Source organism: Camponotus vicinus, unplaced genomic scaffold, assembly GCF_025532165.1.
Source record: "Camponotus vicinus isolate PSW18456_S1 unplaced genomic scaffold, iyCamVici1.0 SCAF_11, whole genome shotgun sequence".
Lineage (NCBI taxonomy): Eukaryota > Metazoa > Arthropoda > Insecta > Hymenoptera > Formicidae > Camponotus > Camponotus vicinus.
In genome coordinates this window covers 15,234,811-15,256,550 of record NW_028141947.1, presented here as the reverse complement: position 1 = coordinate 15,256,550, position 21,740 = coordinate 15,234,811, and the positions used below count along the sequence as shown (strand labels likewise).

Genomic DNA, 21,740 nt, shown 5'->3' with positions numbered 1-21,740 from the left:
TCGTGTTTACATCATTTTCGCGACAATCCTGATGAATTGAATAACGAACGAATCTCGTGAATCACGTTCAGAGTACAAAATGTTCTTGTCCTCATCATGTGCATAGACATTTCACAAATAAAAACATAACTCGTCGAATTTTTCTTAAATTTCTCAATACTGTGTGTTTGTGGATCGTATTCGGTGCAAAAAAAAGCTACATTATTTTTGGATAAACGATATAAGAGAGGGCAATTTCGACGGTTCTTATAAAAAGCGACAAGCGTGATACGGCCTGAGTAATAAAGTCGGCGAGACATAAAATTTTTTCGGCCGTGTAAAATTGGCGAAGGAGAATATGTCTTTCGCTCGCAGGTCACAGCTTGGCATGATGGAGCACGTCCGAAAAATTCATTCGCAGACTTCGCACGTACTATGAGGTTGCTGCAGCCAAGGCAAGAGCCCGGTCAATACGGAGTGTTATACCTTGACAGTGGTCTATACATACGTAGTCCCTGCCTACAGTAGTCGCGAAGGCATCCGCGCTCGGCTAGACGTTACGCCCATGAGAGATAAACCATTGTGTCATTCCATGCACGAATGAGATTCGACCGTTGCAATTTGGGATATCTATACGTGCACGCCAACTATTTCGACTAAACCTCCGAACGTGGGTAAACCACATATAAAATAAAGACATCGTTTGAAAGACGGCGTTCGATTGATCGGAACATTCCTGAATACCTGTGTTTATTCCCCGGATTGTCGACAATATTGTTCGAAAATGTAAAAATGTTGGAATCATCATGGCGCGATTAAAATTGTTTATAAATATTTCAGGCTTTTTTCAATATTCAGTTACGAGTAGGCAAGTTTGAAAATATTCTTGTTCTAAATATATTGATATAATTTCCTTGCTTTATATGAAGTGATAAGAATTATCCTCACATGTGCAAACTCACTTAAATAAATTAAATTCTAATTCGAAATAATTGCTGTTATCTGAGGGAGATTTTATATCACTCTTATTTATAAATTTATATCCAATTTTATATGCGAGAAATATATTCATTTCATTACAAGATAGCATCCAAGGTATCCTACTTCTGTTAGCACTTTGCAAATTAATTCTGTCTTATCTGCTTAACGAATGCGAAAAATATATAGAGTGTCCTCAAAAAATCTCGTGAGATTTTTAATTTATTTTAAATAATTTTACTTATAAAATATGTTTCTGCCTCCCTATTCCTTATATCAATGTGATTTTTTCTCTCTAAGATTTTAAATAGAATCTATGACTTTTTCAATAATTACATGTAAAATTTATAATTATTAAATTGATGCAAAAGGCGAAAACACTCTGTATATATTTTGCTTAATGCGACTCTTTTACATCAACTTAACAAATGATGGAGATTTTTTCCGAGATATCTCTTATATATTCGTGTGTCGTATACCCTTAATCTGAACGCATTATTTCCAATGATGTTCGGACTAAACTATGGCTTAAAAGAATCCGCCCCACATTTTAGCTTCCAAAGCGTGTTACGTATATTATGACTCTCTTTGAATCGCTAACGTGTTTCCATAAACATTTGTTCTCGATTCCCCTCACGATACTTCCGATCCTCGCGTCCATCAAACCCATCTTCTTCTTTTAGAGGTGGATTTCTTTCTGTTTTTTATCAAAGAACGCGTTAATAATAAAATACTATATTTAATTCTCGGAATAATTAGTCATTTTGCGATTACACTCAATGCTAATTCGATTCACGACGATGTAAACCAGCTCTGCAGGAACGTTAACAAACAAGCAGGAAGAAGGTCTGCAATAATAATGCAGCACGAGCCCGGACTCATTAACATTATGGGCGTGTTTTGCGAGCGAATGCACCGAAGTGCACTCTAGAATGAAAAGTCTTTTCTCACCGCAAAAGCGACCATTTAAATTCGTTACATCGTGCGTTCCATTGAAACACGATTATCGGCTGATAAAGCGATTACAGTTTGCGGACAGAGAAAATACCGGCGCGCAATCATCGGTAACTAATCAACGATGGCTTTCAGGCAATTTTAAATACGCGCGACAGTCGCGATCAGCTTTTCCGTTCGTTAAAAGTTGATCAATTACACAGAATGTACCGACGCGATAATTATCGCACAGTACAATTCAGTATTGCGCACATTTATGTATTATAAATGCTTGATTATATCTTGTTATGGCGTAAAATATATTCCTTTTTGTAGCAAAATAATAGAAAAGTCTTTAATTTAATAAGCGGATTTTACACAAAATAATTTTTATAATTTTTTAATTTCTCAGAACAAGATTTGCTTTTTCGTGTACAATGATATCACATATATCATTAAAAACTTTTGAGATGTGAAAATTATAGAATGTAATGTCATAGAAAAATTGTGTTTAATGTGTAAAGTGTAAAGCGGTATAAAGGGATCTCTAAAGTAAAATGTTCACTTGGTATAAGTAAAGAAAATTATATATTAAATGCTACTGCAAAAGAGATTATATGGCAGTCTCATTTCATTGTTTAAAATTACACTGAGCTGTGGCGGATTGAGATAAATACTTTAACATATAAATTTGAAAATAGAATTAATGTGGATTAGAACGTAAAAAATTAAATATGATTTTAAAATTATATATGGCAAATGCGGGTTTAAATCGTAAATTATCTGATTTTTTGCATTAAAGAAGAATATCAAAGAATTTCTGATTAAAAGGAAATGCTATTGTTCTGTAGCTTATTACAAATGTACATTTTACAGTAGCACTTAGTGTTGGAAGCATAAAATAATAAAGCGCTTTAGAAATGTTGTTTTCAATTTTATGTGCGCAATGGGATACATTTCTAATCAATTTTAAATATCTAAAATTCATTCAGAAATAATCTTTAATCTATTTTTTTACATTTTTTACTTAAACTGTTCTTTTATGAAAGAAAGAGAAATATGTTCATGCTATTCCTCTCTTATCTTATACGTACATTTATTTAGATAAACGAAAAGAATAAACAAAAATTGAAAAAACAGCTATGCAGTTTAATAACGAAATATAGTTAATAACAGTTTCCAACATCGTAAACTCAGTGTAAACAGTGGATCTAATTTAAAGAAAATATATAGAGATGAGAGTTTCATCATTCGTGTATACATACATAATTCAAAAGTGAAGTAAAAGTACTTAAATTAATCCAACAATGCAATTGCAATGTTCGAGATATAAGATAGATCAAAATTAAATTTTTATTAGAAATTGACACTAGCGTAAAATTTTCAATAATGTAACAATAAATAAAGAGTATGCTTATTAAGATAATAAATAATGAAAGGCTATTCCTTAAAATTCATTAATTCGTTTTATAAATAAATATATTTTCCCAAAAAAAACTTATTGTACAAAAAACCTATAAAATTGATTTGTGTAACAAACGGCATTATTAAGACTAAATTTAAAAACTTTGTCAGCGTGAGAATTTGTTACTTACAAGTTTGCGAGCACGGACATCTGGATCGACTGCTCTTGGCGGGCCATTGAAATTCGGATCCAGCTCCGAGAAGTATTGCCCCGCGAGTCCCATATACACCATGTTTACCTTCTCTTTTCGGTATTAAAGACGCGTTAGCTAAAGTTTCCACTTATGTAAATAAGTTCTTAAAAACTCTGCGAATTTCGTCAAGGAAAACTCTCTCAAAGATTCATTGCAACTAATTTCGAGCAGGATGAATCGAAGTTATCATCCTTCAGTAATGCATCTACAGTACGACCGAAATGAGCAATGTCCTTTGACACAATCCATATATTTTCTTAGATAAGATTTAAATATATAACAGATATGTACTGTGAACAAGGGCGTGTTAAAAGAGATGTATCTTTTTTAGCGTAGAAAATTTTTCATGCGGTTTGAAAACTTTTACAGATATTTAATCTCCTCCCCCGGTGATGTTTTTGTTCGACTGTCATTCAAACTGAATTAAAGTGCTTTTAATCTCTTAAATGCGTACAAGTAAAGAATTCTGTTCAAGATATGAGTGACGTAAAGATACCAGAAAACATGAAATTTTTATAATAGTATTTCTTTCTGGTCAAGCATTAAAAAACAAGTAACTTAGTTCAACATCTTGAAAAGTCTTAGAAAAGATGGATGATCAGTCTATGTGGAGTTACGAGACTCAGCTATGTCACAATATAGACAGATCCTATTTTGAGATTGCCTTTACTTATTACACGTAGTTGTTAGAAAAGTAACATATGGTTTATTCGATAGACTGACAAAAGTTTCGTACCCATTTGTTATAGCAGCGATACTTGTCATAATTCTTATATTTCAGAACCCTTCAAATCCATACTATTGCGTATCGATGCTAGCATTTTTGACAATAAAATAAATTAAAAATTAAGATACGAAAAAATATTAATTAGCAGCGCATAAAAAATATCGTATTTATTAATTGAGCCTGGAAGACGAGCACTACTGAGATTAACTCGACGTTAAATGAGATCGTTAAAATTAATTCTTATGATGGGTCATTACATTGATGGCAAAAACGTTAAGCCCCATTTAGCACGAAATACTTGCTTTGCGAAAGTATATTACAAGTTCGTATAAGCAATTTGTGATATTTTCAAAACTAACTTTACCAAAACTTTAGTTTCATCCTCGCTTTTGTTCAGTAGAAATTTTCTGCTGCGTGTTTTTTTTTCTATAATAGATTATATTTATGTAAATTGATTAATAAAAGCACATAAAAAATTCACAGAAATTCACGTTTTCTCCTTTTTTTTCTATAAAATAATCGACAATGCAAATTCCAAAAATTACCTTTCCGGTAACTATCAACTAAACAAAATGCAAGATCTTGATAATACTTGCACAAAAACTATGATTCTGAATGCAAAAACAATTCGTTGCTTTTAATAGATTGTTAAAATGCGATAATAATCACAGAAACAAAAATAAATCACCGGCAAAAATAGATAAGGTGCAGCGCAAACGAGAAATTTTTCCCCCATAAATCATTTTAGCACAATTCCTGGCATTCCGCCATGCATAAGAGTAAGTTCAGATTTAATTCCAATTAAAGTTCTATCGCAAAAATTACGATCGTTGAAATATCGTACGACTCATTGATTGTCTGAAGATGCGCCATTTATTTCGAATTCAAATATTAATATATCATATTTATATTAAAAAATTTATATTAGTTTATATTAGTTTTATATTACATTAAAATTCATAAAATAATAAAACAATAAAACTAAACAAAATAAAATAAACAATTAATGTAATTAATATAATTAATATAATGTTTACATATAAATTAATATATCTTCGGTTCTCGGAGAGATTTAACTATCTCTTTATATTAAAGTTAAACTTTAATAATGTTTTTGTATTTAATAAGTTATTATATATAATATGTGTTCAATTAATTAATAATTTTGATAAGATTTTAGTGAAAACATGCGCGTAGATGTTACAATTATTGTGTCTGTAAATTTCAGAGCTATCATGCATAAAAATTATCAATTGTCAATTGTATCAATAATATAATAACAATAATACAAAAATTCACTCGCATTTTCCACTCGCATAAGCAAGCATTACAAAAATTCTCTAATTATGTAACCGTTAAATTTTGCATAAGTTTAAAAAATATACAAAAAAAAAGATAAAATATTGAAAATATAAAAACTTATTGAATCCATAATGTGCATAAGATATTCTGCGTAGCGTACAAAGAATGGTATCTCTCGTGTACAATTGATATTCCTATCTGCTTTTAAAATAAAATTTCATAGATAAAAGTTCTTTTTACATAATGCTTCTGTAACGTTAAAAATAAATAAAAACATCGTTTTACAAAATTTTTTAATAAATTTTAATCAAATTTTTTAATCCGCATTCGATCGTACTTAAAAAGCACTGTATAATAATTTTTTCATAAATTTAATACGATTAAGTTAATAAATAAGTTATGAAGTTATCAAATTAGTGGAAAAAAATAAATAAAAACATCGTTTTACAAAATTTTTTAATAAATTTTAATCAAATTTTTTCAATCCGCATTCGATCGTACTTAAAAAGCGCTGTATAATAATTTTTTCATAAATTTAATACGATTAAATTAATAAATAAGTTATGAAGTTATCAAATTAGTGGAAAACAGAAATCACACAGTATTTTCCAAAATATATGTCTATTTTGTTCATTTTCCTGAAAGAGAAAGAAAAGATGTTAAGATTTCTAACTTTAATTTCCTGACAAGCATTCTGTGAGTAAACATCTTGAATTTATTAATTAAAAACAAACATTATTAGTACAATAAACATTAACAATAATTTCCAACACCTTCCCTCCCCCTCTTTCTCATTCTCCGCATTTTATTTCCACGAAAGGTAAAAAGCGCAGAAATATGCATCTAAAAGCAATCATTCGCTCGAGCGCACTCTGCTTCGCCAAATTTCCCATCGGTTGGCCTTTCCGCCGCTGGTTATTGGCGAACCGCCAGGAATGAGACTCGGCGAGCCAATTAAAGTACGCCGCCGATAGGAGCACCCGCGTTTCACGCCAAGCATTTACTGCTGTGGAGAAAAATCAGCTCCGATTCCCATCATAGCTGCGGAAGCAACGGCAGCATGCGAGCTAACGACGTAATTAACTCGCTCGCTTCATTTTCGTCAAGCCGATTTATCGGGGAAAACGAGCTATTCACTCGTGCTATTCAATCGCTAAGTGACAGTTATGATCGCGAACATAAAGACGCTAGGTAATATCATTTGCGCATGCAAAATCTGCGCGACACACACACGCACGCACACACACATACACACTCATATTTCAACAGCGGCGGAAAAACGTCACGGCGACCTGCATCTTGCACCAGAGAGAAACCCCGGTGTACGCCGAGGGTGGTACGCAGATGTCAGCACTTATCGCGCACCGATAGTGCACCCCCACGGGGTGATAAAAAAATGCCGCCTTCAAACAACAACGCAGAGTACGAAACGCTCTTCACCGTCGCTCGATGATATCGCCACGCTATCTATCTCCGCGTTTCGCCCTCACCCAATTTCCCTTTCCCCGTTTGCTCCACTTTCCGCACGCGGTACCCTCCTCCCCCCCTTGTACCGGGCTCTCCGTCCTCGTCCGCCCCGACCGGTGTTTCTTGTCTGTCACTCGCCGAATGCCGCGAGTGAATCGCGACTGACTCGACGACGAGCTCGGTCCTCTCCGGAAATTCTCGCGCACCTTCGGAGGCCACCATCGGGCTACCAGTTGTTGCCCCAGTGCGTTATCCCGTGACCCGCATCAATCTCTGCGAGAATTTCATCCCTTTCCCCTCTTCTGCCCGTACCCGTTCATCGCCGAAAAGCCAATTATGTGATTACCACCTTTATGCACATTCATATGCTAATGAAGAGTCGAAATGAATCAACACTGAATCAAATGGATTTGAAACGCGGAGGGAACCGTCAAACTTCAAAATGCTAAAAAAATATACATATACCGGGTCTTAAATAAAATCGGTAACCTTTTACGAGCGTTTTTTCTTTTTTTCTCTCTCTCTGATAGATCTGCGAGTAGAGCAAAATGACAATTTAGATCAAAAAGTAATGACATTAACTTGTACACCAAGAGTTGTATATGTAATAATTTTTATATACATTATAAAAAATGAAATTTTAATCATCTCTTCTTTTTAAAGAAAGGTTGCATCTGATTCTTGAATTATTTCGAGAGAGAGAAAGAGAGGGCTAATATTTGTCTATTTAAATTTGTATATTTCAATTTAACATTTTGTAATGTCCGTTTTTTCAAAAAATTATGTTTCATCACGTGTATTTTTTAGAAAATCTGAAAACAAATATTCGCACGCATTAAATTTTGTATATTTTAGTTAACTCAAACTATCAATTGTATTTTATTGTTTAAATTCATTGTACCATTTCACATCAACATTATTAGCAATATGGGCAACGTGATATAATAAATTACTGTCAAACATGTGGGAAAAGCATAACGTGACGAGAAATCGTGATTAAATCTTCACTGTAGTAAAGCAGCATGTCACACGTGGGACTCGTATTAGCTATTAAATACTAATATTATACGGATAGCTATTATAATATTATATGGATTAGCTATTAAAACAATTTACCCCATTCCTATTCCCCTCAATTTAATTGGACAATTGATTGCAAATTATATCGTTAAAATATATTTAAAAAAATCGATATTAATTTTTAATATAATAATGTCCAATTCTATACATCATTTTGTGTAATAGTATTTTTTTGTAACTGTCATAATAAAAATAATAATAAGCATAATTAACTCTTCAGCTGTAAACGAGCCTCTCGCTCCTTCATTTTTAATAGTCTCTTTAACAATCTCCTCAACTGTTATAAAATCTCATCACCAAATTTGCATATAAAACTAAATTACTTATACAAAATAGCGTCTTGAAAGAAATTGCATCTTCATTATATTATAATCGATACACGTATAGATCAACAAAAGAGCTGTTAATTATATTATTTGAATTAATTTATGCTAATAAGTGTCAATTTATTCACGTGTATTGCGTATAAAATCACGCATAACTATATTATCGTTATATTGTTAATTTTAGTAAACATGTAGCGCACTTTGTCCCGTCATTCATATTGCGATAAGCGCGATAACATAAATGTGACTAATATTATCTCTTTCATTACGAATCATATACCTGATGTCGGAAAATCGATTATACGAGGTCATATTTTAGTGATACCCATGAGAAACTCAACACGCATTACGCACGATATGATAAAACTGATAAATAACTTTTTATGGCAGATTGAATCGATAATCCGCAACTCGATTAAATTGATTTAACGCTCAATCTCAATCGTCGGATAACGCGAACCAATGCAAAATGAAACGAGCATAGTTGAGACTTTTCATGAAATGGAAATCGGACGATATAGCGTCCGAATTAAACTCGCAATGACTCTGTCCTAGGATGTACAATTTCGCGAAAATGGCACGAAGATTGTAGATGAAAATTGCAAACTGCAATTACGGTTGAGAAAAAAGCAAAACATATTAAACGCTACATCAAACAGTCACGAAATAGAAATTCTGTGGCAATATCAATGTTATATTAAATGGATTATCAATCAAATTTGAACATATCCATGTGTGACATGTAGTGATGAAGTGATTGATGATGCTTTGATTTCGATGAATAATGGTAAAATGATGTAAATGTACACCATATTCAATGTGAAATTACAGTACCATCAATAATTCGACGTATCTCAGTGATTTCGTGCGTTTTGTGTATGTGTGTCTAAAATTATGATTGAAGAAGTACAAAAATACCCACAAAATCACTAACCACATCCACACAATTTTCTAGATTCAGTAATAATTTAGAAATAGGTTTCTTGATAGATTTATAACTTTACATATTCTTTTCCGAACGAAAATGACAAATAAGATAATAAAAAAATAACTTGTAAACTTTGTCTAGAAAAATATATAAATATATAATGTTGTATTAACAAATTTTTCTCAAGTTCTTGTACATTTCGTTTTACTATATGAAAAATCTTTTTCTCTTCAAAATTTTAGTGAAAAAGATAATTGTTTTAGAAATTAATTTAAAGAATAATTTTTCCATTTTATGCATAAAAGAAAATAAGAATTAATATCCGATCATCATAAAAAACTTGATTATTTCTCTCACAATTGTCACAATCTTTCACAATGGATAATAGTTAAAAACTTTTAAAAAGAATTAATTAAAAGATATAATTATCAATAATACAATGACGCACATATTATCAACGATCATTCTAATATTAAATTTATATCCATTTTTCCTTTTTACAAAAGAGATTAAATGGTAAAATGTTTCAATTTCTCATCAAAAGTATCGCAATTTTATATTTCACGCAACAAATAATTTCTCTGTACACATATATATATATATTTAATTTTTATAACAAATTAGTTTAGATAAACCTCCAATGATTTTTATTCAATAGGTAGATACATACCGCCACCTTGCAACCCTTAAAGGAAGCGTATTATTTTGATTCATTTATTCTACGAGAAATAGTTATCGACAGAGGTTTATCAGTTCTTTACACTAAAGTTACATAATTAAAAAAGTTTTTCATCCATAATTTATATCGTCATAAAACTCGATAAACGAATAATCACAAGAAATATGCAATTGCATTATAATATATAATCGGAAAATAATTTGTTTTAATAACGAAATTATCGACCTAGGATGCAGTCTCTAGATTTTAGCACGATTGTAACTTTCTGATGCATAAAAAGAGCAAAGATAAAATCAATAATAATAGTTATAATTTTGAGAGCATTATTTATAAATTTTATAATAGTATAAATTATATGCATATTTATAAATTTCCCGTGAAATGCATCATCAAATTTATACCTTTCGCATGTGCACAAATGTATTTCGTCGTGCTGCAAGTGCGATAAAAGATTAAATAATGTTAAATACGTTATTTAATTTTTTATAAAAATTATAAACAAATATTTACTTGACTTCCAAACATCTTCAACAAATTCATAGGTTTAATTTTTCTCTTTTCAATTCTTTTTTTTCCTGTTATCATATTTTTCTTTGTAAAATCTCTACAAGTGAAAAATAGTCATGCACTTTTAAAAATAAAAAAAGAATGTATTTCACTGCATTTATATAAATTTTTTTCGTTTTTGGAGATTTGTATGCGGCTATCAAAATGTATTCCATATTGCTCTGTTTATGTAAATGTAAAACAGAAAAAAATTGACGACATATCGAATAGAAAAAAATATGCATTCCATTATTCAAAATGAACAATCCCAGTATAATTATATGCAAATCTTTTTGGTTCGAACAGGATTAGCATGCAAATTAGCAAATAATGATATTGATATTTTGATAAATATTAATTTGTTATTTCGATAAATATTGTGTAAAAGATATATTTTACTTTTTTTAAGGATATGTGCGTTCTCGCAGATTTAAAGTATAATTCGATTTTTTAAAACAAAACATAGAATGTATATAAGAAAAATCATCGCATGATTTCATCGTAACTGATGAGCAATTACATTTCCTTCGGAGAAAAATGAACGTTTGCACGGACATATTGGAATTAAAAGTTTTCGAAACTTTCAATCTAAATTTTCTACCTTGCCGTTTCAGCGAAATTATTGCGGTACCCGATAGTTACGATTGGCAACTGTGGAATTTTCTTAATTGCTTGTGAAACTTTTTTCTTTCTCTTTTTAAAAAAAATTAAGCGTTTTAATAAATCGCGAAGATAATTTAGTACCGTAATTTTTTCCTTTTGAGTCTGACACAGCTATAATATTTTTACGATTACACTTCACTCACATTTATTGATGAAAAAATCGTCTTCAGAACCGATAAAAAAAATATATATATTAAAAACTATTACTATGGACTAGTTTTTCTTTCTCCTTTATTATATATATCTATGTAATTTTCTTATCGCTTATGTGTTATTATAGATGGATATTATCGTATATCATTACATGAAATGTTACTTATATTATAAGGATCAGCAACTGTGAAAGTTTCTTAATTGCCTGTAAAACTTTTTTCTTCCTCTAAAAAATAAGCGTTTTCATAAATCGCGAAAATAATTTAATACCGTAATTTGTTTCCTTTGAATCTAACACAGCGATAATATCTTTACGGTTATGTCACATTGACATTTATTGAGAAAATCATTTTCATCGATAAAGAAATTTAAAAAAAATATATTAAGACTTATACACTAGTTTTTCTTTCTTGTTGTAAATATTTGCATAATTTTCCCACCGCTTATGTGTTATAGATAAATGTTATCAATTCAAAATATTACTTATATCATATTTTAAACCTTATTTTGAAAATCCCTGTCTGTCAAAAATCCTGAGAGACAGATATACCGGAAACCATTATTATTCGTGAAACATCGTTCTATTGCAATCGTCTGTCGAGCAAATTGTAGATTTACGTACCGCTCTTATCGGACGGGCTTCGAGGATTGACACGTCGTTAAAAAGCCAAGTACCTCGCTCCGATCGATGGATCTGTTAGTACATCGTATATCTCTCTTTCTTCCCCCCTCTCTCTCTCTCTTCGGATGCAACATGGTGAGATACCGGGACTCGCAATGCGAGCGTTTCCCGCACAAACTCGTTCCGCCCGCGGCATATTTATTACTTCCGAGGTTTTGTAGATAAAAGCTTTCTCTCCCCGTTAATCGCGAGACGGAAAATTCGCCACTAATTCGCCGTTGAATTGACGTGTTAATGCACCTCTTCGATATAATGCAAACACCAAGTTATTTAATGTCTCAATAAATTATGTGTGTATGTATGTATGTACATATATATGATGGCGAGATGTTACAACCGTAAACACATCATATGTAATAGCGCAGCTTTATTGCTGCTTCTGCGGAGTGGATTAATTATACCGAGCAGACTACCATCCGCATCTCTCGGTACCGAAAATCATGCATATATTACAGTGCAGCTGGTGTCATTTAAAGCCGATATGCAGTTAAAGGAGAGGGGATTTCTGCGCATTGTGCTCCGGTTTCGAGATCGCATTCGTATATATGTATATGTACAATATACCAGGGGATGATTGTAATGGCCATAATACATATTGTGAGAAATTCGATATCACTGATCGAAGCTCTAATCTTCATCTCGCGAATTTCGAATTCCTCTCCGGGATTCACGACGATCGTACGTCATATGACGAAGCGCGTGCAACGTCATTGCAAATCCGGCTGAGCGATAAGTCCCGTAAACCTATCGCGAAAAACTGGCGGAACCAATCCTGTTACTGACAGAACAGATACACGCTCGATATATCGGGGAATTATTAGGGAAAAATTATTAGGGAAAATATAATAACGCTCTTGTCGAGAGAAAATTCTTTGAGAGAGAAAGAAATTCTTTTTCAAATATGTAGCGACGTATATATTCCGCTAATGATGTGAATGACGCAAATAATAATCAAATATTTTATTAGTTATATTAGTTATTGGAAATGTTTCAAAGGATCGTATGTTTAAAATTTGTATTTATTTATAATAATTAATTTAATGTCAAATAATCCGCTTATTTGATTTCGTAATCTTGTGTATAAAGCGATTATAACTTTACAGTTTAGTCCAATTTCACCGACAACGAATAATATATTTGTTTATAAATTAATACACATTCTTTTTTCCGTATTATTAAATAAAAAATACGATAAGTGCACTTAAAACGCAAGTGTGTCTTAAGTGCACTTATCTTAACTTATATTCTAACATGAGTGCACTTTACTTATATTTTATAAATAAGAGTTTTATCGTTGTAGTGCCGAACATTAGTTTCCTGTAATAAAACTGAAAATGTGAACAATAAATTCTCTGTCGCGAGAAATTGTTTTTTACCAAATCCTAGCGAAATGCTTAAAAATTTATCACCGTTATTTAATTTTGGAAATAGTTTGATGAGAAAACAGTCAAGCAAAAGATAATACTAGTTGGGTCAAAAATGGGGCACGAAAAAGAAGAAAGAGAAATGTGGTTATTTTAAAAAAAATTAAATATATACATTCAGTAAAAATATTAAATTAAAAAAAAAACTAAATACTAGTATATATTTTAGTAACGATATATTATAAAATATAACACACATATTTTCTTATAAAATATTGTATTATAGAAAATATTGTGTTATATATTCTGCGTTATCATTTCTTTCTCATCGCGTGCGAGTTTAGAGTCATAACAAAAACTGATATCTCTGCAAACAACGTGATGTCCGATTCATAGTACAGAGTTTAATCAAATGCGCGTACGGCCATAAATCTAAGCACTTCTCTTTCAATTAGTCCGCTTGTATTTATAAGCGACCCTTATGTCGAACGTTATTCGAACGATAAATAACGGTGACGGGACATTGGCTGAAGAGCAAAATGACAAATTTTCTTCACCGCAAAAGTGGAAGAGGAAAAAACCGGCAGGACTAGATCTGGAGAAAATGGTATTCATAATTGACAACCGCCGCTCGCAAATGAAAAGAAGCGAAATTGGGTCAAGCGCGCGACTCTATCATCCTGAGAATAAATGTACACAGTTTCGCGAAAGAAGGGGCGCGACCAAACGGAAAACGTCGAGATTTTAACGAAGGAAAGCTTAAGCTTTCGCGACACAAGAAAGAAAAAAAAATATATGGAGCTCCCTTTGTGCCGATTGTGTAATTTCCAAGTGTTCGTAGTGACCGAGTGAAACGTTTTTCCGTTACTCCGATAAAAAGAAACGCGCGGATTCCCCGCGGAGAAAAATCCGTAGGAGACGACGATGCGGGGACAACTTTCCTTTTGAGTCGTCGTAAACCGACAGAAAATCCCTCTTGTGCATCGAGGTATATCTCGTTTGAGTTCCCATTCACGGTCCAGGTCCGTTGAAAATCGTGCGCTTGACGATTGCAAATTCGGTCGGATCGCCAAAGTTGAGGCGACCCTTACGTTCTTATTACGATTCATGCTACATTAATTATCCTTTACAATGGAAAATTGCGCGTCTTTCTCAGTAATCCTCAAGAAATACGTTCTGTCAAAAGACGTACCTCGTCTATCGATCGCGAAATTAATTAGCAAGCTCCGAAATATTGCATCGGAGCAAACTATTTACGTAGAGCTCTCTTGCAGTATATTACGTAATAAATGTCCCGGTATACAGCTAAATAATCCAATATTATCATAAATATCGTACATGGTCTTTTATTATCAGATTTTAATGTAATTATAATGAGGAATAATTTTCCCGCGTCTAGATGTATTATATAAAATACAATGTACAAGTGCGCCAATGTATTTTATTGTTTAATCGAGTTTCAAAATAATTGAACTATATGAACGAACAGAAATGGCTTAATTAATTGGATTACAACAAACAGAGAGAAACAATATTTTAAATGGATTTTTTACCGTGATTAAAATACTATAAAATATAAAAAATCTTCGATTACATTCAATTTTCACGAATATTAGCTTTCGACATTTTCAAGAACGCACGTAGATCGTAAATCCAGTTTAATGTCCGTAATATTTAAATCACAGACCTTTCATTGCCATAATCAGTACATATCAGTCAGCATTAAAGAGAAAATCGGTCGACGATTTAACGAAAATATTGCCGATTTTTCGTGCACTTTCTGCTCGTAAATTTCCTACCACGGTCTTCTCTTCTTAAATAATAATTTGCCCAGTCCCTTGAGGAGAGGATTCGCAATACGAATTGGTGCTTAGCTCAGCACAAGGAACATAAACTGGCCAGACTTGTACGCGGTAAGAGAAATCATGCCGTTTATGGCAATCTAGATTACACTGGACGCGATCGAAGACCCTTCTGTACTAGAAAATACGGGAAAAAGTCGAAAGGCAAACACAACAACAGTCCTATGTTCACGATCCCTATTTACCCCGCGAATCGGCTTGATTTAAATCCTCAAAGTTTTCTTACCATGACATATTTAGAACTTGTCAGAAAATTTTCACATCTAAAATGCTGATTCCCCTTTACTTCCGTTTATGACGATTATAGGTATGCTTTTTCAAAGTTATTTTCCATCAATATTACTCCTCTTTGCTATAAACATTGAATTAATCAGCTTCTCATAAATATACATTAACGTTTCTTAAGGCAAGTTTCTCGTGCCTGAATTGCATTATTTACTTTGATTAGTTCATTCATTCGTTATTCTGAATACTAATTAATATCAAGATGATTCATCGATCTTTCCATTTTTTATATTACGCAGCATCCATCTTACATTTCTTTCGAGAAACTAATAATATTGTTCCATTTCGCGTATATCCATCCGTCTAACCAGATCGCTCATCCCATGTGGATTAGTTCGTACATAATTGAGACAAGTTGGAAGGATCTTGACGTCAAACGAGAAAAGAATGTCCGAGATAAAGGAATATTTTATTTCAATCGTCCTACATCGATAAATTATTCACGTTAACATATTGAATGATGCGTAATTTCGAAAAGAGAGCATCGATAGACCGCACGATGTTCCAAAGGTGGTGTTCCAGAATCTCCATCAATCGTCGAGCAGCCATCACCGCGCGATAACCTGAAAGCAATTATTCGCGACTAGGTCCGCGCTATACATCGCACTTCGTCGACCTTTCCACTAGCAATCTCAGCATGCTCTCCTATCGTATCATTTACCAGTTTGCCGCAACTTACGCCACATGGACACACGCGACCTGTGTTGATAGGTCAGACTTCTACATAATGCACTACCAGACTGCCAACTTCCGTTATATCCTCTTTATGCGGCGAGTTGTCTGAGAGGATTTACTAAGAAATGAGATACTCTCTGTGTGTGTGTGTGTGTGTGTGTGTGTGTGTCAACGATGAAAGCTAGCGAAAGATAATATTCTATGTAAAGATTGTGACCTTTACAGATTTTATAGCAAAAAGAATGATTCAGTGATCTACTTTGCTCGAAGTAAAAAAATGAATAGGATATTTAATCGATAAATTTAACATTCTCCGTGATAAGGATAATAATAATTCTAAAATAATTTAAAAAAGTATGATAATTTTTTAGGTAGTTATAAAATTATGTTATATAATTATTATTATTGTTAAAATTATTATTATTATTAAAATTATTATTATTAATTATAATTATTATTAAAAAATTAATGTTGAATTGAAATTCCTTTATTATAAAAGAGAGATATCGCAGAACACATTATTATTATTATCCTTATTAACCTCAAATCTTTTAAAATTGAGGATTACTTTTATAGAAGATTTGTAGAAGTGGTGCAATTTCAATGTTAACAACAATCTTTTAAAAACGCTAAAACTCCCTTTTGTTCTTTTAAATATATAAATCATAATAAGATTGCGATGACCTTTTGCAAAAGATCTCTTCACGCATACAACATCTCTTTGTATTATTTTTGCTGATTTGCTTTGCAAATTAGAATCAATATTCAATATTTTTTCGTGAATTATGCGTCTCGCTCGTTTATTCGGTTATGTAACTGTACCGATTGTATTCAAAATATTACGCATTCAAAATATTGTAACGGGCTAAATTTTTTTATCAAAACACAGAACACAATACGTAAATAACATTTATTTTTCTAATATGGAAAAATTTTAAAGAATTCGACATGTCAATTAATTTGGACCTACATGTACATTGTCTTCAGACACAGAGATTCCAAAATTTTGAATTAAAAAATTGACAATAAGATCTATCCAATATCTGCAAAAAATCTTCAAATTTAATTAAAACCTTACAATTTGGCATTTTAATTATACGTCAAGATAAAATTATATATATTTAATAAAATTAACGATAGTAAAAGTTTTATGATACTACGCAGTGTTCTCGATATAATGTGCGATGAAAGAATTTTAAGACCGAAAAAATGCTATTCAAAAATTAATTTCTGTGACTTTTGATTGTTATTATTTTTGATTGTTTTATTTTTTAGCACATACCTTCATCATAAACTTAATTATCAAAAATTGCAGAAATCTCCAGATTATGAATAGACATAATTTTTTTTTCGTTTAAGACCGCTTTTCAAATCATTTCAATTCATTAACTTTAACGTAATTATTAGAGTCATTAATTATTAAACAATATTATAAGTATATGGAAAAAAACAACGAATCGCGAATTAATCTCTGGAAGAAATTCAAGTGGAAACCATTTTGTTACGTATCATTTATTTCGGATTATTATCGCAAAAATGAAAGCGTCGAAAATACGATGGACATGGCTGAGAAGCCAAGGGTTATAACGAGCACGGCATTCGAGCCAGATGTCGCCTGACATTTCTGCACTTTGGAAACTAATAATTTAATTGCTCTTACAAGAGCCCCATACTCCGATCCTGTCGCAGTTGCTATTTTGCACTACGCTTGGCTCGAAGGATGTTACTTCGTTGTACGCGATAATGACGTTAACCGTTTGGTTTTCTCGCCATCGATGCGATCGCTGGCTCACATCAATATAAATCGCCGGGAATAAATGTAACATTATGAGCACGACGCGAAAAAATCGAACGTCCACAACAATCTTTTCAGAATAATCTGGATAAATTGACCGATATGTTCAAAAGATGGAAAAATAATAATAATTTCTTGTAAGTTTTTTATGATTTTGATCTCATAAATATTTTATCTCGTCACAATTTTGAGAAATTTGAAACTGTGATTATAAGTAATCAGATATGACATGTAACGTGTTGTTGGAAAAGTTTTATTCCATTTAAAATTAAATATATTGTTAGAAATGGCAACTATTAAAGAAATGCACATTGTAAAGATTAAAATTAATAAAATCTCTTTATGATGTTTCAAATATTCAATCTATTATAAATGTAAAAAATTAATTTCCTGTATTTACTTTAATGAGTCATATTAAACTCGATTTTATTATATGGAAAGCTCTGAATTTTTGAAAAGATCTAAAATGTTTAAAATTTTGACATTCATTATATTAATTTTACTGTTTTAAATATATTTTAGCATCAGATTTACATTTAGCAAAAAAAATTCTTAAATTTAGATAAACAATAAAGGAATATTAAATATAAATTTTTTCATGTGTGATTCAATAGCTTAATTTCAATTTCAGTTAATTACGATTTTCTCATAATAAATTTTACAATATTTAATCACGAAAATCTTATCAGTCTTAATCTTCACAGTAAATTTCTTTTAAAGATTAAAAGTTTTAATACCTTCATTAGACTGACACGCTTAATGGCACCAGAAATCGAATTAGAAGCAATTATAAATTTTATTATTAATTATAATTTTATTATTAATTATAGCATAATTAAATAATAATTTGTATATATAGCTTTAATTCTAAATTTATTTCTATTAATTATAACAGGCAATTGATATTATACATAGATGAGAGAATCGACTTTATATTAGGCGCTGATAGCTTCATTTCCAAAAATACTTATTTATAATGAATCGTAAATAAATACAAAATAAATCAGAATAAATTTTTATTAATTGTATTAATTGTTAATTAATTACTCTTAAGAGACACTGGAAGTAGATTTTTAAAATATTGAATTTTTATAGATGTACCAAAATACGAAGTATTATAACCATATAACAATAAACAGGTCAAAAATTGAACAATGAACAATAAATTCAATATTTCGAAAGCAAATAATTCAAGAGATATTTGATATCAAAATCGAAAATGTAATTAATTAATATAATTTATTTTTCTAGTGTTGGAGTGTCTTTCAAATTTATTTTGCGAACAATATAAACGATTCATTACCGTAAAGTGCAAGCAGTTCATTTTATAAATAACTAATAAATTATATAAATTACTCACTTTACAATTATTCCGCATTGTCCGATGTCTTCTCATGTTATCTCTTTTTCTCTTCTCTCCATCGTTAATTTCTTTGTGGCACTCCCGAAAGTAAATTAATTATAATCGCGCACTAATCACCAGAATACGACGATACGGTACTTTCCATAATACTCCTAACATTAATAGCGCACGATGCGCACTTTATTTTATCGCGAAATCATGATTACACGAAACTATTCATTTGGAAAACTAAAAAATCGCGCGATTAAATGCACACACATGTATCTAATACACGAATATACGCACGCATTTTATAGCGATCTCTTATAGTATCTCTCATTATAAGATAATTAGATAAGACAATCAGACAATTTTAAATTAGAAATGGATATTTTTTTTCGCCGAATACAATATTCAAAAATTAATATCGCTTGATTAATATCGCGCGATTGATTTCGATAGAATAAAGTACGCATAAAGTCGTATAAGATATCCATTTCAATAGATATAAGTTTTCATCACGATCGCGATTCTAACTATAATACAACAGAAAACTTGTCTCGTCACCTTCTCGGAACGCGAATAACAATAAGAAAGGTCTCGTGCCGCTATTCCCCCCACTCGAGTGGGCCCCCCCCCCCCACTCAATCTCATCATAAAAGTGACGTATAGCGCGCTATTGTTTACATCCAATTGTTATGAATAACAATAAGGTATGTCTCGTGCCGATACCTCCCCACTCAATCTCGTTGAAAGAATTCGACTGCGTACGACGCGCTATTGTTTACATACAGTGGTCATTCGCGCGACGAAGAGTGAGAAGGTAGCGGCGCAAAATAATCCTTCTGTATCGTATTATCGAATCGTGATCAACACTTTGTATTTCGATTCGTGAATATCATAGCTCGCGCAATTAATTTTCGCGATTATCATTGATTTGCGATATCAAGTTTCCGATGTTATTTCCACATTTCTCTATCGTTAATAGTAATAGTCGCGGATATGTATACATAAGATCGAGCTTTATTGCGACACGTTTAATTATGTCGTATACAAATTTAACTATATTTATATTTTAATATTTATCAATCGCGTATCATAAATTTGTGTTTTAATAATTTGTTGAAATGCGTATTTTGTCATTTATTTAATCAAAAACTATCGCGTGAATCGTGTATATTCATTAATTTCTAACGAGAGATAGAATACAATGGCGCTATTTGTTAGCGACAAAGATAAGTCTTGTGTTACGAATTTAATCCCGCGATTTTATGGTACTAAGCAGATCGTGTAACTCTGATTCCGTCGTAATGTAAAGTGCGTAATTAACCTCGGAACGTGCTACGTGAAGTGCTGCACGATCGTCCTGGTGATTACTGTGCGCGCGATTGTAATTAACTGTATTTTCGAGAGAACGTGAACATCAGCAAAGGAGTAGTAAAGGACAAATAACACTCAAGAGAGGAAGAGAAGACGTCACATATGGCAACCATAGAGTGAGTAATTTAATTTTGTTAATTTTGCAGTATTTATTATTTGTAAAATTAATTATTCTCGCTTATCTTTGCAATAGTACTTCAATTTATTACTCTAATTTTGAATTTACTGCTTGCAAAGTAAGTTTACAAAATAATCAAAAATGCAACAAGAGTAAACTATGTGTTAATGTAATTAATTACACTCCTTCGATTTTAATGTTAATATGTTTCTCGAATTATTTGCTCTCTAGATATTCCAGTATTAAATTTATTACACATAGTTTAAATTCTAACTACTATTGTATCATTATATTTCATGTTTTGTGGTGGCTATAAAATCATAATATTTTTAAAATTTATTTGCAATATTTCTTTGCAAAATAAGAAACTAAATTTGATATTTATTTTTTTGCACACGATTCGAGTGTTTTTGAAAATATAAATGTGCTAGTCTAATATAAAACACACCCAACTGTAATTTCAATTACATGCAATTACATGCTATTGTTGATAAGATCAATAAATTCGGAGTTAGAAGTTAAATTTGAAATTAGATTTGTGTGCAATAAATTAGCAATAAATTATTATTTATCATATGATAAATTTGATTTTGTGATGAGAGTCCCACGATAAATATACATATAGTTAATAATAATAATAAAAATATTTAATTTAAAAAAAAAATAAAAAAATTTTCCAATATACATATTTCAATTGCAGTATGTTAAAATACGTTTAAAAAAACAGTTTAAATCTCAAATGTCAATAAAAATGTTAGTATAACAGAGCAGTTTCCTAATACGAGAGAATTTCAAAATATTCAACGTACAAAAACTGT

At 31.4% G+C, this 21,740-nt stretch overlaps 1 protein-coding gene across 4 annotated transcripts in view; it reads right to left on the bottom strand.

The window, feature by feature from the left end:
- The window catches only part of Syt7 (Synaptotagmin 7), a 148,696-nt gene that overhangs the window by 97,226 nt on the left and 29,730 nt on the right, over positions 1–21,740 (bottom strand). The window contains exon 1 of one of the 4 annotated variants that reach the window (XM_083082997.1): positions 12,042–12,059. The exons of 1 other annotated variant lie outside the window; for it this stretch is intronic. Coding sequence is in view for 2 of the 3 variants with exons in the window: in XM_083082994.1 (XP_082939120.1) it covers positions 3,486–3,587 (102 nt within the window). In the remaining variant the exon portion in view is untranslated. Of the gene's footprint in view, positions 1–3,485; positions 3,669–12,041; positions 12,060–21,740 lie in introns of those variants that run through there. 2 more of the 4 variants (XM_083082994.1, XM_083082995.1) reach the window with 2 other exon arrangements.